This window comes from Pelodiscus sinensis, chromosome 11 (assembly GCF_049634645.1).
Source record: "Pelodiscus sinensis isolate JC-2024 chromosome 11, ASM4963464v1, whole genome shotgun sequence".
In the NCBI taxonomy this organism is placed as follows: Eukaryota; Metazoa; Chordata; order Testudines; family Trionychidae; genus Pelodiscus; species Pelodiscus sinensis.
Genome location: NC_134721.1, coordinates 22,371,928 through 22,388,720, shown reverse-complemented (window position 1 = coordinate 22,388,720; position 16,793 = coordinate 22,371,928). Strand labels below are relative to the sequence as shown.

The window sequence follows — 16,793 nt, the reverse complement described above, 5'->3', positions numbered from 1 at the left end:
ATTCTGTTGAATTCAGGGCTTTCACAAGAAAATCAAACTAAAGTGTATTCACAATTACATTGGTGTTACATGGTTCAGGATTTTCCTACTAGCTGCTTAATTTCACAATATAGGCTTCTGACTATTATTATTACTAATAATCCCTTGCTCTTTTTAGCACCTTTCATTTTAGCATTTTATAATTAACCCCTGTGAATTTTTTGGTAGTGTATCATTATGCCCATTTTGTAGATGAGAAAATTGAGGCATAGGTGGTTCAGTACTTTTCCCTGGTTCACACAGTGAGCTATTGACAGTCATGTCTAGAACTCTCAGATTCTTTGTCCTCTTTCTACACGCTAACCCCTAGACCTCACTCTGTGAACCCTGTTAGCTTTTCATTCATTAACCACATTTGCACTGCAATCATGTTCCATGGCAGTCAGAAGTCACCAAGGTACCACAGTGACTGACAGGCATGGCATGAAAACTTAAATAAAATAGAAAAGGCAGCAGATATGACTCAGGGCCCCCAATAATTTCTGAGTTCTGGTCCCTGATGAATATTGGTCCTATGCCTGTCACATGAAACAGAGAAACACTACTACAGTCAACTTAGGGCCTATCAGGATCACAAAAGCATCTGAAGTCAACAGCGGACCAACTGCTGCCTCACCCTTTCACCCCAAATCTAAGTAGCTATGTTCAGGTGAAACAAATTTGAGGAACTAATTTCTTCTCTCAACAATGATTGGGAAAAAATAATTTCAAAAGGGATTTAAAATTTCCATTTTCATTTTATTGTCAAAGTAAATATATTTTATGAAGAACAAAAGAAAATATACAGAATTGTAACTTATGTACACTGGCTTTATAGATATTTTGTTTCCAATTTACACAAATTTTGATATGTTATTAAAAGATATTTTATATAGATATGCATCTATGTACAGTTTTATTTACATACATTCATAGGATGTGAGATAAACCAGTCAACAAAAGATAGTTCATTTATATTAATTTCTAGAGGACAAAAGGAATGCACTCCTAAAATAAGGTAGTTTTAGCTCTACATATTGTTCTTACATATAGTATGTTCTCCATCTCTATCTACTAATGCAAGAATTGCAGTGTTTTATTTCCCATTTGGCTGACAAGACGACAAGATGCCATCTGTGAGTGGAAAGGAAATGCAATATCCTTTACCTAATCATCTCTGATTTTTGAATTCTATTGTGTCCTAAAGATTTCTAGTTCAAAAGGAAAAACAAAACAAGAAACAAAAACATAACAACATTGCTGCTACTGTCTGATTATTGTTTAAAATTCCCTTCTTAGCCACTTAGGTAGCTACCCTATGTATTTGTTTCTTTTGACTACTGTTCCCACCCATTCACTCACCTCAGCTATGTGGAGCTCTTACCTGGCTGTTAATAATAAAATAATAATGCTTTGAACTTAGAGATCACCATCAGCTAAGGATTTCAAGTGCTTTTACAATTACTAAGTAAGCCTCACAGTCTCTCCTGGGCGGGAAATAACTTCACTGTAAAGATGAGGAAACCAAGCTATGAAGAGATTCAGGGCTCAAACCTGCTAGGCATTCACTGAGTAAAGAGAAGTTAGATGCTCAGCACTTTACATGAAATGGCCAGCACCTTACAGCACCAAACCTGTAAGGTGCTTGCTCATATGTCACAACATGAGACGACAGTAGAGTCAGGAATAGAATTTTAGGGTTCAGATACCCAGTCTCCCTGTTCTAACCACTAGATGACATTCTGGAAAACAAAGAGCCAGAGCCAAGGTAATCATTCTTGGGCATCTCCCCCACACTCAATAAAATAGAGTACATTGACCACATAACATGGAAGACATGCAGACAGTTTACACTGATCTATGGTGAAAGGCCTTCCAGCCCGTTTAATATGACCTGAGCGTTTGGATTTTTTGTATTAAAGACATTGTCAGATCCAGTTTCTGGGTGCACAAGAGTTGCTGACCAAATCATGAATGGCAAGGACAGTGTGTTGGAGAAAACAGGGACACAAATTCCAATCGCACTTACTCCCCGTCTCCCAACTGTTCCTTCTCCTTTTGCCCGCCCCCACGAATCCTTGGCTCAGATGACTGAAAAACAAAGGAGCTGTTTTCATTTCAAAAGGAACTTACTGTTTCCAAACTGGACAAATAGACCAGCTTAATAAAAACTTACAATGAATGGCCCTGTACATGAGCAAAGCCCTCAGGAATGCTAGGACTATAATTAACTAGCAGCAAGTAGCCCATACATTTGCCTTGTGCAGCAGAAAGCAGCTAAAAATAAAACACTGTAATTTCCAAAAAGAAGCAGCAGCAAAAGGAAGGATAGAAGGAAAGGAAAATAAAATAATAATAATAATAATAATATTAATAAAAAACCCACCACACCCTCCCCCAAAAGAACTTAGTTCTCAAACCATGTTTGTAGAACACAGAACAGTCAGACATGGTATTGTGAAGTAACAGCGCTGACTGTTCTGTGGAGACAAATAAATTATCACAAGAAATATAGTGAGCAAAGTGCTGTTGTCGGCTGTTCTGGTATGGACACGTGGCAAGGGGTAGGTGGGACCATTCAGTTCACTGAGCGCACAGAGCGGTTGCTTCTAGGGAACCGATGCACCTTGACATGCTTGGATAAGTGGTCACTTCGAGCAAATTTCTTCTCGCAGACAGGACACTGGTAAGGTTTCACTCCAGAGTGGGAGCGTCTGTGCCGGGAGAGTTCATCTGATCTGGAGAACCTGCAAGCAGAGGTTTAGAAAAGAAAAACCTCTTCAGATTTTTGCTGCTAATTTTTGTATTGTTACTTTTTCATAGCCCAAGCTGCATGCATGGAACTTCACGGCAGCAGTGGGAATAGAATGCAAGTGATCCTGCTGCAAAAGCTCAAACATTTGACCTAAAGGAGAATCTATCAACAATAGAAGGGCCATAACATACAGAAGAACAGTTTTCATTCCATTCAATAGGGGGCAGCAGTATCACTCTACCTTCTTCACGGCACTGTTCTTTGGTGCTCATGCAAATTAGAACGGATAGCACTGGAGACGGTCCAAAAGGAGTTACCGTTGTATAAGCTTTTTCCTAACCCTGACTATGCATACATACAACCAGGCTAATGCCACAACACTCCTGACCCACAATACTCCCTGCTATTCCAACCTCAAACCCCACAAAGCTCTTCCAATACACTTCAATCCTAACCTGCAGCATCTTCCTTAAACTTCAGTCATGGGTCTCTTCTGAGCAGAGACCACCAACAATGCACCAAAGCTATGACTTCTACCAGTCTCACCTTGGCAGGTGCAGAATGCTAGAGGAACAGCAGTATCCTCAGTCACGACTAGTTTGTGAGACTGTGGCCAGATACTCTCTGAGGGAGTGACTACGTAGCCAGTCAGCCATATTTACTCTGAAGTCACTTAGCTTATTGAACTGACCTATGAATTCGGCCTTCCTTTGCCTCTTCCTTCCTGCAGCAGTATGATTAAATAAAGGATTATTACTGTCTCTCTCTCAATTCCTGCTCATGGTTACACTGGAGTAAATCCAGAATGACTCCACTGACTACACTACAGTTACTCTGGGGTTACACTGGTACAAACTGAGATAAGGATTTGAACCTCAGTTTCCAAAGTTAGATTTCCCAACATCATTTTATTTTTAGATGCCTTCCACCCACAACTGCCAAGGAATATTCCCCAAATAGCCATCATGAATCTCACAGGCCCCCATTAAACTCAGATAAACCAACGAACCCTTGGAACCTAGCAGCTGGGCTGATACTATTTCTAGCCCATACCCATGCTGGGAGCCCAAGTGTTAATAATGTCATTCTAAGACAATTCCTTCTGGATACATGCTGAACTGCTGTCCAACAAAGCATGATGAGGGTGAGTTGCCAGAACACGTAACAAAGACAGGCACAGAAAAGGAGTTCTCAAGAAATGATATCACCCATTTATTTACAATAAATATATGAAGTCATGGGTGTTTGCTGAATAAATAGGGGAAAGGACACGTGGGAAAATGTGCATTTATGGAACAAAAACAGCACAACACCACTTGTGTAAATATACTGTTTTTCTGGAGGGGAATCAAAGAGCACCATTTCAGGTGGAAAGAGATTTTACGGCTCACATTGTAAATTCTTCATACAAGAAAATACATACAAATCACAATGGGTATGTCTATACTTGCACCCTAGTTTGCACTAGGGATGCAAATGTAGGCGACCGAAATTGCAAATGAAGCGAGGATTTAAATATCCTGCGCTTCATTAGCATGATCTCGCCAGCGTGTTACTCCGCTGAACAACTGTTTCGAACATGAAAGTACGCGCTGGGACGTGTTAGTTCGAACTAAACCCAAGGGGTTACCAAAAAATGAGGAGTAATGTTAATTCGAACCAAGGGCGCACTTTCATGTTCAAACAGTTGTTCAGCGGAGTAACACGCTGGCGAGATCATGCTAATGAAGCGCGGGATATTTAAATCCCCGCTTCATTTGCAATTTCGGTCGCCTACATTTGCATCCCTAGTTCGAACTACAGTGCAAGTGTAGACGTACCCAATGAGAGATGATTCTATGACACCAATAAATGGTCAGGATCCACATTTTACTAAAGTTTGGTGTGTTTGAATTTAGGATTATTTTATTCTTTTTTTATTATTATTATTCTACTGTCTGCTACAGAGCTAGTGGATAGTTCAGGTTTTGATACAGAACCAGACTTTCCCAAAGTTCTTGAGTGTCGAGATCAAGGACTGGATCGGCCCCATCTGCACCTGCAAACTCTTCTTTTTCTAACACTGCTAGCCCTTGCCAGCAGTGAGTAGCAAGCCATGCCCAGAGACTAGAGCCTATGTCTCTGGCTGTCTATTAACTGTATATGAAACTCCTTCACTGGGCTGGGCCTGATGCAATGTCCTTAAAGGAATTATATTTAAGAACCACAGGTTCATGGGATGCTGGAAACTTTTCAGAGCAGCTACACAAAATAAAAAAGGGAAGGACAGCATATACCACACAGAACTTCACAGACTGAGAGCTGCTAGGACCTCACCAAGAGATCATAGTGGCAAGATGACAGTGTGTTGGGCAAGGAATTGATTTGTTTGGCAGGAAAAGTAGTCAGCTTTCTCAGGCAGAAGAGAAATCCACCACAGGAGAGAGGTCTTTTGAGAGACAAACAGAGAGCAATCCTCCTTGCAGCCATTCCAGGAAGATGCAGCTCATGATTTCTGTGTTGACAATATCATTATAAAAAAGAAGGAATAGTGGGATGGAGGGAGCTGAAACAAGCTCAGAGCAGGAGAACTGCAATGTATCTCTGGCAATTTCACCAAGGGAAAATTGAGAGATGTGTGTGTTACTTGAGCCTTGGAAGCTAATCTGAGTTAATATGACAAAAATACACTTAGCCTCATAACGAAGCCCTTCGCTGAAGAGGTAAGAATGTTGCAGTGCTGTTACCCAGCATTCATGGAAAGATCACCTTACTGGGCCCACAGAAATAAATCTCTCTAGCTATCTCTCTTTCTGTGTTTATACAAAAATAACCCCTAAAGGTTAGAACGGGGAAACTATTAGAATTCTGTTGCCTGTTCTATGCAGTGGTTCAGCTAAATGATCATAATGGTCCCGCCTCGCCTTACAGTCTAAAAACACTGATAGAATTCCAAAGTCTAGCAGGTAGCAAGTGAAAAAGAGGGCACCACTTACGAGTATCAGCCCAAATTTTAGGATCCCAGCACCTAAGAAATGACAGCTCCTCCCAAATAAAAACAAAGGCTATTTGGAAATCTTGCATGAATACGAAGAGCCAAATTCACCCTTCTTATAATTCCATTGCAAATGATGGAGATGAGCCAGGGATGAATTTAGCTCTATAAGTGCAGAAAGACATTGAGTTTGTTGTCTTCCTTTTACCTTACCTGCTGGCTACAGTCAGTGATCTGCATCATACTATTTAAACAGATTGTTAGCTTTTACTTAAGGAAGACCTATCTTGGAAAGGAGTGGGTGCATCCTAGAAATCTCATTTAGGGTATATTTCATGTGAAGGATTTATTCCAAAGGCAAGGCTGCCAGGAACTTGGGAAAGGACCTGTCAGCCCTTCACAGTTTCCCTCTGAATTCAGAAATGAAGCATCCCAACAGTTGACTACGGGACTAAATATGTCTGGGTGAACTGAGTTATAGTCTCACAGACTTTAACGTCAGAGGGGACCATCATGACGATCTAGTCTGACCTCTTGCACATTGCAGTTCCATCAGTTAACTAGAAGTTTTAATAAAGTTTCTATTGCCTTTTAAATTTCTAGCTCTTGTTGGTCTTGTATCATAGAAAAGGGAGCATCCAACTATGAAACAAGGCCTAGGCACTGCCCACAATGTGGCCCCAATACTGAGAGCTACTGTGATACATACAGTGAGTAAATAACAATAATGGAACACAGAGGTTCTTCAGGCACATCTTCCCCTTCCCATGTAGAAGAAAGGGTCAGCCATTTTCCATAAGACCTTTCCCCATCCCCATAAGACCCTGCAGAAGCCTCTCTGCCATTCTGGGGATCCCAGCTAGGGCAGCAGGTAGAGTGTGGGCAAGTTTGGGGGAGGAGGGGCTGAAAGAAGGTGGAGGGATGGAGAAACAATATATGTAAAAGGGCCAGGGCAGAGGCTTTCTGTGTAAGTGGATCTGAGGATCCCAGAGGCCTGGGCTTGAACCTTGTTGCTTTTAAAATTGGAAGGAAAAGCCTCCTCAATAACAGGATGTTGTTATGAGTCATCTATGCAAATGAGGGAATCCTCGCAAAGATCTCCTCCCCTTCCACTCCCCCTTCCCCATCCACCTACAGCTTGAGTTTTGGCCCCTGGATTTTATTTGTGTTCTGTAATGCACTGTGTGCTCAAGAAATACATAGCTTCATACAGAAAGCTTCCTTTAGACACATCTTCATACAGTGTAAAAGAACTTGGTATACATGAAAATCAGCCCCTAAAAATCTTATTCACATTTTCAGGTCATTGTGGTACCAGGCAACTCCGGCAGCCTGTCTAGACCAACATCATTGTCAAGAACTTCTTCCTGAGAAGTTACAGCTAATTCAAACTCAACAGTATGATTCATAAAGCCATTGACATCTTCCCTTTCAAAGTGCCGTAGCTTGCATTGTTCTTTACCAGTTTCCTACACTGACGTTCGGTTGTGAATTTTGTGGTTTTGCCTTTCTCAGAAGTGGCAGGCATTAGCAACCAACCTAGAGGAAGCTAACGTGTATCCTGCTATGACATGGATCAATGCCCTGATCAGTACAACAGGACACTGGACTAAATGGGTCACTGGCAGTTTCTGTATGCCACTGTTTATATATTGTGTAAGTTTGAAAAGAGCAGCTCTGCTTTCTTGATGGAGAGGCAAAAGTTGGTAGTGGTCAGTATTCAGAAAGGAACTTGGAAATCCCATGCTGTAGGCAGCTTGTAAAAGTTTAACCTGGCCTATCACTTTGCTTTGCTACACTTAAAGATTATATAGGGTTGATTGGGAATTTCTTTCCCAGCTAAATTCTATGACTCAAATTACACCAATAAACCTTTTTCTAAATTCCATGAACTCAGATTTTAAGTTTGTTTTGCTGAAAAATACACACACACACACACACACACACACACGAAAGGAAAATAATTGGGAAATCAGCAGCATGTCAGTGCATAAATTCAACTTGGATGATATAAAGATCAGAACAGATTCCAGATGTACTTGACTTAGTCATGTGAGCTCACAGCTCTCCTTGAATTTCTGGAAAAGGTAAACATGCTTTACTGATGAAAGGGGACTTTGCTCTGACTATGGTATATCACTGCAGGTCTGACTTTGATGTCTGAAAAGAACACATGGGAATGCTGGAATCTCAAGCTTCTTCTAAAAGATTTGTGATAGAAACAGCCTCTTTGAAAGTCTGCCCCTTCTTTGGTCTATGTTAGTGATGGGCCCTACCTGAAAAATTTCAAACTGGGATCAGAATGAGGGATATGAATGGTTAACCGTTAACTGGTAAACATCATCCTTACTGGCTGATGCTTACTGGTTACAGTTAACCAGCAGCCTGGCAGAGCTGGAGCAGTCCACTGTCCACCCCCGTTAAACAGATTAACCAGTTAAACACAATGGTTAGCCAGTTAATTGATTAAATGGATTTTTACACCCCCAATCAGAATACATCCAAAGTCACGGGGCATTTGGACCAGGGGTTCAGGTTTATGCTCTAAGTTATTCTAAACATAAAGCTGCAATCACAATGAAGAGTCTGGAAAAATATCCAGTTGCCAGAAACAAGCCTTCTTTGTACGGAAGTGATTTAATCCCTAGCCTCTACTGGCTTGTGCCCATAAAGAGTTGTGGCTGTCCAAGGGTTCCAGCATTTGGCTCTCTAAATTACAGGTTCCAGATGCAGCCACCATCTGGACCAGTACTTTTCATGCCCCCTTCCCCCGCCTTGCCCTGTTGGCATTTTTGATATGCACCATTCACACTAGATTTTAGCCCTTGTAAGGTTGTGGATGCACAGAAGCTAAACTCACCCTTGGTGTCACTCAATAAGAGGCATCCCAAGGAATAATAGGCTCATATAGCTGCATATCTTTTCCTTAACATTCACTTTTGACTAACATTCTGGAAAATACTAGTGTTCTTATAAGATATATGCACAGGAGACCACCCACAAAAAACAACAACTAACAGACTCCTGAGGGCTGGTCCTACAGTGCTGAAATCAACAGAGCTGAAATGGAGGCAGAATCAGGGCTCTGGGAAGTCAACTTTTGACCTCAAATATGCCTGTATCAGGACCACTGCCACTGGTGGTTAACTGAGTATTGCAAATAAATTTCCCACGTATATTCATTCAGATTTTTAAAAGAATTAAACTATGGTCACGTTTCAACTGTTGTTTTGTTCCCTTCCCACAAAAATGTGGACAATCTAGTTTCACCGGCATCGTGGCTCATGGAAAGCAAGCAACAAGCTTGCTCACACAGATGCTAGAGGACAACCAATCTTAAATTTGTACCTTGCAAGCATTAATACTAAAAGCCACATAGAGAGCATGTTCATCCAATGAAAGCATGGAAAAATGCCATATGATTTGTGTGACCAATCACAATTAAGCAACACATTTCAGTTCACTCTGAATCGCAAGGCTGGAAATAACCAAAGCTTGTCAAAAATTTCATTGGTAGCAAATACATTAAGGAAAAATGCAATCTGCTCAAGCATCCAACCTCCATGAATTAGAAGAGTGAGGAAAAACATCCCAGGAAAAACTTAAAAAACAACGAATAGTCTTGCAGCACCTTAAAGACTAACAAAACATGTAGATGGTATTATGAGCTTTCGTGGGTACAACCCACTTTTTCAGATTAAAGCTCATGATACCATCTACATGTTTGTTAGTCTTTAAGGTGCTGCTAGACTATTTATTATTTTTTAAGTTTTTCTAGTTACAGACTAACCCCTCCGAAGCTTTTGATCACAGGAAGTATAGGTTGAACCTCTCTAGACCAACACTCTCCTTTCCAGCAACATTTGTGGTCCAGCCTGAGTTTAATTAGCTGGATATCCACTTATCATGGTGTGACTAAGTTTCCCATGGTCCCATAAAAGTTTGTTTACAACCACCAGTCCTGGCTCTCAGTGTTCTATGCTGTTACTTAGCTCTAATTTACCTTTAATTCTATGAGCCCAGTAAGCAGTGGAAGTGCTGGCAATGCTGCTAGACGATACTGACCTCCCATAGTCTAGCAAATTCTCTGATTCGGCACCAGTTAGGTCCCAAGCGTGCTGGACTAGAGAGGTTCAACCTGTATTAGCTACAAATGATCCACTCAGCTCTAGTGGCAATAGGGAAACCTCAGCATGATAAGTTTGATGAAAGGGACAAGTTTCAGACTACTTGTGACCTTTTCCTCTCAAACAAATTCATCCATCTCTAGCGGTCACATACCTCACGTACTAGTGTTAAGAAACTGGCTGGGCTTCAGAGTGAATTGGAAAATGGAAGAGAAGGGATTTCCATGGGACATTTCAACTTCTTAATTACAAAAGAAACATTTTTCAGTTCCCAGTTCTCCAACAAATAATCAAACATTTTGAGGAAAGCAGATATATTTAGTATACATTTTTACTTATTCAAAAACTCAATTTTCCACTGAAGAAATGTTTTGTCGGAAAATTTTAGCCAGCCGTTCTAATTGTTTTAACAGATTGCTTTTGAAAAGTACAACTCTCAGGAGCACAGCTTGATGGGCACTGGTAGACATTTCTACGCTAGAACATAAACACAGATTCAATCTGAGTAGCATACCCTATACTGAGAGAGCTTTCTCAAGATGGGTTTTCTTTTTTAATTTTGAAAATTACAAAATAGCATGTGATGTTTTCATATTTTATTGTGGTCTTATTAAGCGTATATGTTGTTCATAGCCCTTCACTGACTGTACATGACCTCCATGGAATTGAATCTACAAATACATACAATCACATATTATTAGCAATGGAGTGGCTGTGATCCAATGACCCAATTTGCATGGTGTCCTAGTTTGTATCACTAGAACATGTGGAGATGGTATATTGCAATTGGGCCAAATAAGATACAAAGCAATGCAGTAGCAAGTCTCATCTGGCCATTCTGAAATGAAATGTGAGTCACTGGGGTAATTTTTTTAGACTTTTGTACAGAATGTCAAGAGGTAATGCTATGCTATTCAATGCACCAAAGCCCCTGGATTATCTAACATTAAGAGAAGTGATTTTAATTTTAAAGCCAACCAACCAGGTTTCAGAGAACAGCAAAGCTGTTTATAAATTAACTTGGCTCAGACCTGCTTGGCTGGTATATTATGTCAAGTGTACAGAGTACAAATGCATCGCAGTACTGACCTCCATCCACAACCAGGCCACGTGCATGCAAAAGGTTTTTCTCCTGTGTGTCTCCTCAGGTGTGCTTTCAAATGGCTGCTTTTTGTGTACATCTTGGTACAGCCAGGAAAAGAACATTTGTGCATTTTAATGAGTTCTGCTGCGGGGTTCTTTTGAAATTTCTGACCCACGATGATCCCTGTTTGACCCTGAATCATGCCTCCTGGCCCAATAGGCTTCGCAGCAATAGGGACTGGAGCGATGCGGACAAATTTAGAGGACAAGTTCAAATTGGATGACTGAACTATCTGCGGCACAAGTGCAAATGTCTGTCCTTGAATGTTGACTAGGAGCTGTGCAATTTTAATATTCTCTTGTGCTGGTCCTTGTGAACTAGGGCTTGTATTTGACTCTTGTTTGATCTGTACAGGCTGAATTTGGAGCATGACAGGTATCCCTCCTTCCAAGGATAGTGCTCCATTTGAAACATCGCTACCTTCCGTTGAGCTACTTGATTGTTCATTTTCACTTTCTTTCAAGTTAATATTAGGCACCAGATGGTCTTTTTGCTGAATTGAAGCAACGGCAACTGGATTGCAAGCTCTCAAGTCCTTGGTCTCACTTTTAGGTCCTTCCTTAAGATCCAACTCCATGTTTTCCTCCAGAAACTCCTCAATCTCCTCAAGCGTGGGCTGAAATGGTCCAGAATCTTCCATCTCCACTGCAAACTCAGGCAATCTGAAGTACTCCTCTTTCACTACTGGTTGAAGCCTCCGTTTGTCCCACCAAGCGGCAGGGGTGTTCCCTAAGGAAGCCTGGGACAGTAAATAGTCTAAAATACTATCTTGACTTTCAGCACTAGATGTGCTTCCATAGCTAGAGCTGAGAACCTGGGAATCAGGGCTGGAACAAGAGCAAAGACTTGAAGAATCACTGTCATCTTCGGACACAGGCGAGGGCAGCATCTGATACAACCTCCCACCAGCCATCATGTCCCCAAAGTATCCAACAGAGGATCTTGTGGATGAAAAATATTCATCAGCAGGAAGCAAGTGATCCACCATTCCTGGATGATCTGCTAGGGATATCTCACCAACATATACCACACAGTGAAAGTTCAAATGAAAGCCTGAATACAGGGAACAGAAATATTCAGTCAGAGGTGAGGTTTAATCATTAATCTCTATGCACTAGATCTACAGATCTCTCTATCTCAAATGAAAGTCATAGGCATGCAGTTTCACTGGGAATACATGTTGCTACAAGTTTTCATATTGCTATATCACCCCCAAAGGATTCTGAGGGCCTAGGCATTTTCCAAGATTTCACCACAAGTTTGCAAAAGATTTTTTTCAGAAATCATTTCACAACAGTGTGTTAGATTTACAGCGACTTTTCAGACTATTACTGGCAAAAGGAAATACATTTAAAATCTTTTGCCTGACAATGAAACAGGGAACAGAAAAAAGATGGTGACATTTTGACCACCCAAAAAACAAATAAAGTTTATAACTTGTATCCACAAAAGAACAAATCCTTTCCTTAGCCTATAATTTTTCATTGACTTTATTTTTAACTTCCTTAGTTATTCAGATATAGGCTAATCAGCATAATACAAGGATCAGTCTGCCAGGAGCCAAAAATATTTCCGTGCTTCAGCTTTTACTAGTAAGATTTTCCTTTCCAGATGTAATGAATCAGTTTGCTAACGTCATTATCACCTGCATCACTCTTAATAAGATTGGCACCATGCTGGGCTAATTACCATGTATTGGCAGGCCAGCTGATTGTGCTGGTATCACCTCATCATTCCAGGCAGCCTATCACTTAGATATACAGCCTTGTGATGACCTAAGCATGGTGCCAGCTTCTAAACTGGGAAAGCTTATATTGGAAACAAGCTCTTGCGTAGGATTTCATGTCATTCTGACTACAGCAAGCTACTGCATTTTGTTGTACTCTGAACACACAGTTTAGTAAGGCCAAAGAGCCTGATCCTTCAATCTCTTACTCACCTGAACATCCTAGCTAAAGTCAGTGGGACTACTCACGTAACTAGAGAGTTACAGGTTCAGTTACTTATTTTGCAGTCCTCTCTTAGGCAAAATTCCCACTGAAAGCAATGCAATTCCTGTAGCCCTCAGTACAGGCACAGCAGTCTTACTGGGAGTTCTGTCTGAGAAAACACTGCTTAATAGCTGCACAATAATAACCCTGTAGGAGCTAAAATGAAAGTACTGTATGCAGACTTCACTGAACACTGACCCCCGGTCCTCTTCCACAATCAAGGTGACTGAGTGAAAACTGAGCTGCATATAGACATAATAAAATATGCCTCTCTGTGGAAGGTATGTGGATTGCAGAGACAGATGTCATTTGATCTGTCAGTGAGGGTGTATTAGAGAGTGAGAGTGAGTGAGCCAGAGAGAGTCAAAAGGCATATGACCTAGCATGAAGGAAATGCCAGTCAAGCTTGTTACACACTGTCATTTTCCACAGGCTTTGCTGCTGTGCTATGGACACTTTGCCATGAATAGTCAATAGTGTTCAGTTTTGCGGAGGGTAGGAGATGTTTATTATTACTAGAGGGCACCTATGCTGCCTGATCTGCAAAACTGCCTCTCTCTCTCTGTCTTCTATGAGGAAATAAAAATAAATCTGTGTATAGCTCATGCTGTCCACAACAACCTTCACATGCTCCATCAGCATCAGTCTATTAACCTTCTACAGGAAGTGGAAGGAAAAACACACTTCTTAAAGCCACACCTTCCTTATCTATTTTTATGTGTGGTGGAGGGAGGATGGTTTTGAAGAAAAGGGAATTAAAGGCCAAGTTGTACATTTTCGTGGTTTGGACCCAGTGACAGTCATCTGTTCCTGCAAACTGATAATGAAATACTCACATGTACTCAATGTGAGGAAGTTCAAACAAAGGTTAGTGTCCATGTTCTGTGACCTTAGTGCATCATCATTTCTAATGGTAAAAGTGATTTCCAGAATATTTGAAATATGTCTAGAGATGACCATGAGTCAGATTTTGACCTCAGTGCAAAGTTAGTTAGTTCAACAGAAGTCAGTGGAGCTGTTTTACTCCAGATTTAGATAAGTGAAACAAAGATCAGAATTTGGCATTGTGAATCTTTGAGTACACTGGTGGATGTCTTTCTTGCTGCAAACAGCAGACACAACCACTGATGTGGCAGGCACATTTCCATATGGCAGATGGCTTCAAATCCTGCCTATTCCCATTTTGCTCCAGCTCTAACCTCTGATTGCTGTAGCTGTGACCACAAAGATTTTGCACACAAAACATTTTTTCTAAAGAGAGATTGGGTGTGTGTGTGTGTAAAAAAGTATTAGAATGACAGCAAATTTAACCCAGAAAAAGATTTTTTGTAACGATTTCTTAACTGTCTATTTCAATCTGGAAACCATTCTTGTTCCCACTGAAATCAATGACAAAATATACACACTCCTGGCCAATTTAAAGAGCAAAATTCCTCAGAATCATGGCTAATGATATGGCCCAAACCAGACATTTGGAACCAGTTAGGTAAATAAAAACTAATGATGATATCGTATATCTAACATTTATATACAGCATTTTCATCCATAAGGATTCCAAAACAATTTATAAAAGAGGCTTCATTTATTATGCCACTGAAATGCAGCCACTTCTGCACTGTATCAGCTGTTTAGCAGGGAACCACAGCACTCTAGTCTCCATCAGCTTTGTTTTCTTGCATGTAATGACAGAGCCACATTGTTCTATTTAACTGTTGTATGTTTAGTGACTGGCTAATAAAAGGCTAACATGCCTCTGTAAAGCAAGGTTTCTGTGTAAAAATTACAAGAGACAAGGCCTCAGAGGCTTGCTGATAGAAATTTAGCAGCCTATTATTCCTGGTGGTGCTTAAAACATCCTGTGAAATATATCATTCAACTGATAACACCAACAGCATATTTTACCAATTGCTGCTTCCTAAGCAGCTGTGGATAAGCTGGCAACCATTTTCCAGGGGAATCACTTTTCTTTGAGCATTTGAAATGCGTAAGGAACTAATCCTGCTCCAACTGGGCCACAAAACTGTGCCTATAAAGTGACTTTGAAACTCAGTGGGCCTTGAATTTCAAAGAAACCAGGAGCCAGCTAACATTTTGAAAATAAAATCCATTTTCTATTAGCAGCACCTGAGAGCTTGATTACTGAAATTAGTTCTCGGGAGTATTTTGCCTGGTAAGGAGCCTCTTTAAAGTACATTTTACAATAGGTAGCCATGCCAAGAATTACCTCTGAACGGTGCATTAAAGAGAGGGTGCATTGATGCGGCATGCTAGGGAGAGAGCCCCTTTTCAAGGGGGGCTGGAAAGCTCAGAAGAATGCTTTCCATTCCACCGCTTTCAAAGCCTAGTGGAACAAGCAGGCTTTTGAAAAGCTCTTCCCTGCTCTCTTAAAGAGGAAACACTTTATCTACCAGCCACCGCAGGGGAAAACAATAATCCGCTCCCTGGCTCGCCTGCACATGCTGCTCACACATTCGTTCCAAGCATTTCTATGCTAATTTCTCCCTAGTGAATGGCTCCCTTTCAACCGATTCCTTGCACCAGGCAGGAGCTGCTGCTTTTGAGAGCCCCCCGGCCTCGCCAGGCTGCGATTCAGCCTCGGTTGCCTTTGCACTCATGGCTGGGAAGCCCAAGTGTGCTCAGCCCACCTGGTGGAGCTGGGCCTGGAGGGAAGGGCCCCGGCGCATCGCTGCTGCTCCCCCCTCCCTCTCCTCGGCCCCAGAGCTCTCAGCTTGACCGAGAGTAACCCTGCCTCGCTGCTCCTCCTGTCAACATTACCATAACAGCCTGCGAGCAAAGCACACGCCGCCCCCCCCCCCCTCTCCGCCGGGCTGCACACAGGGGGCGCACGGGAGAGGGGCTCTTTGCAGCCCGAGCCTCTGCTTGGGGTGGGCGCCGGGGGTCTCCCTGTGGCTACTATCGGGAGCTACACAACCAACCGACTTGTGCAATTCACACGCATCTCAACGCCAGGTGCGGCGCCCCCGTGCAAAGACGTGTGTGGGGGGGGGGGGCTTTAAAATGAAACCAGCTACCCGTTCGCCTGCTACAAAGAGCACACCCGCCGCGTGCAAGGGAGGCCCCGGGCGCAGGACGAGCCCGCACTGCATCGGCAGGAGGCACGGCCAGAGAGCGGGCAAGCTCCCGAGGGAGGGGTAACTCCTGGCACCATCGGCCCCGAAGCGGGTCTCAGCGCTGGGCAGAGGGAACGGCCCCTTCTCTGCCAACATACGGCGGTAAACATCGCCCCTGCAGAAACCGTGCCATAGGCTGTTACCCTCCAGTCCAGGGGGGCGGGCGGACACACACACACTTCGCACCGAACTTCAGTAAATCCAAATCTCCTCCCCCTCCCCAACGCTGACCCCAGAGTTTCTCTCTAGCATGTTCCCATCCCCACTCCTCCCACCGCAGTCCCGGACATCTCCCCCCCCCCTTTCCCCTTGGCTCCGGGGCTCCACGCGCCCCCGCGCAGCCAGGACACCCCGCGCTCTGCGGCTGAGAAACGCGCCTTTCCTCCTTACCTGAACTTTTCCGCAGACACACACCCCAAAAACACAACCCCCCAATCACAGACAAGCGGTATCCCAGCGCGCGCTCAATGTTGTCCTTGAAAAGTGCCTAGAGGCAGGGTCCCGATTTGCAACAGCAGTGGCAAGGCTGCTGATGTGTCCTTTAGCTCCCCTAGTGTAGTACTATATCCCCGTCACATGACTGCCAGGGAGGGGAGCACAGTGAAAGCAGGGGAAGGCTTGAAAGAGGCTCGACCAAAGCCGCTCGCATCATT

The 16,793-nt window shown here is 42.6% G+C and overlaps 1 protein-coding gene across 2 annotated transcripts; it reads right to left on the bottom strand.

The window, feature by feature from the left end:
* Positions 1 to 756: 756 nt before the first annotated feature.
* Positions 757 to 16,751, bottom strand: KLF15 (KLF transcription factor 15). 2 transcript variants are annotated; one of them, XM_075938776.1, is made up of 4 exons: positions 16,531 to 16,751; positions 15,234 to 15,350; positions 10,964 to 12,071; positions 757 to 2,765 (listed from the first exon to the last, which is right to left on the bottom strand). In XM_075938776.1, exons 2-4 carry the CDS (start codon positions 15,262 to 15,264, stop codon positions 2,597 to 2,599), a joined length of 1,308 nt encoding a protein of 435 aa, XP_075794891.1. In that variant the 5' UTR covers positions 15,265 to 15,350; positions 16,531 to 16,751; the 3' UTR covers positions 757 to 2,596. The 2 variants fall into 2 exon arrangements, with proteins under 2 accessions (XP_075794891.1, XP_006131320.2); XM_006131258.4 differs by lacking the exon at positions 15,234 to 15,350 and having other exon boundaries at positions 16,531 to 16,748.
* Positions 16,752 to 16,793: the final 42 nt, after the last annotated feature.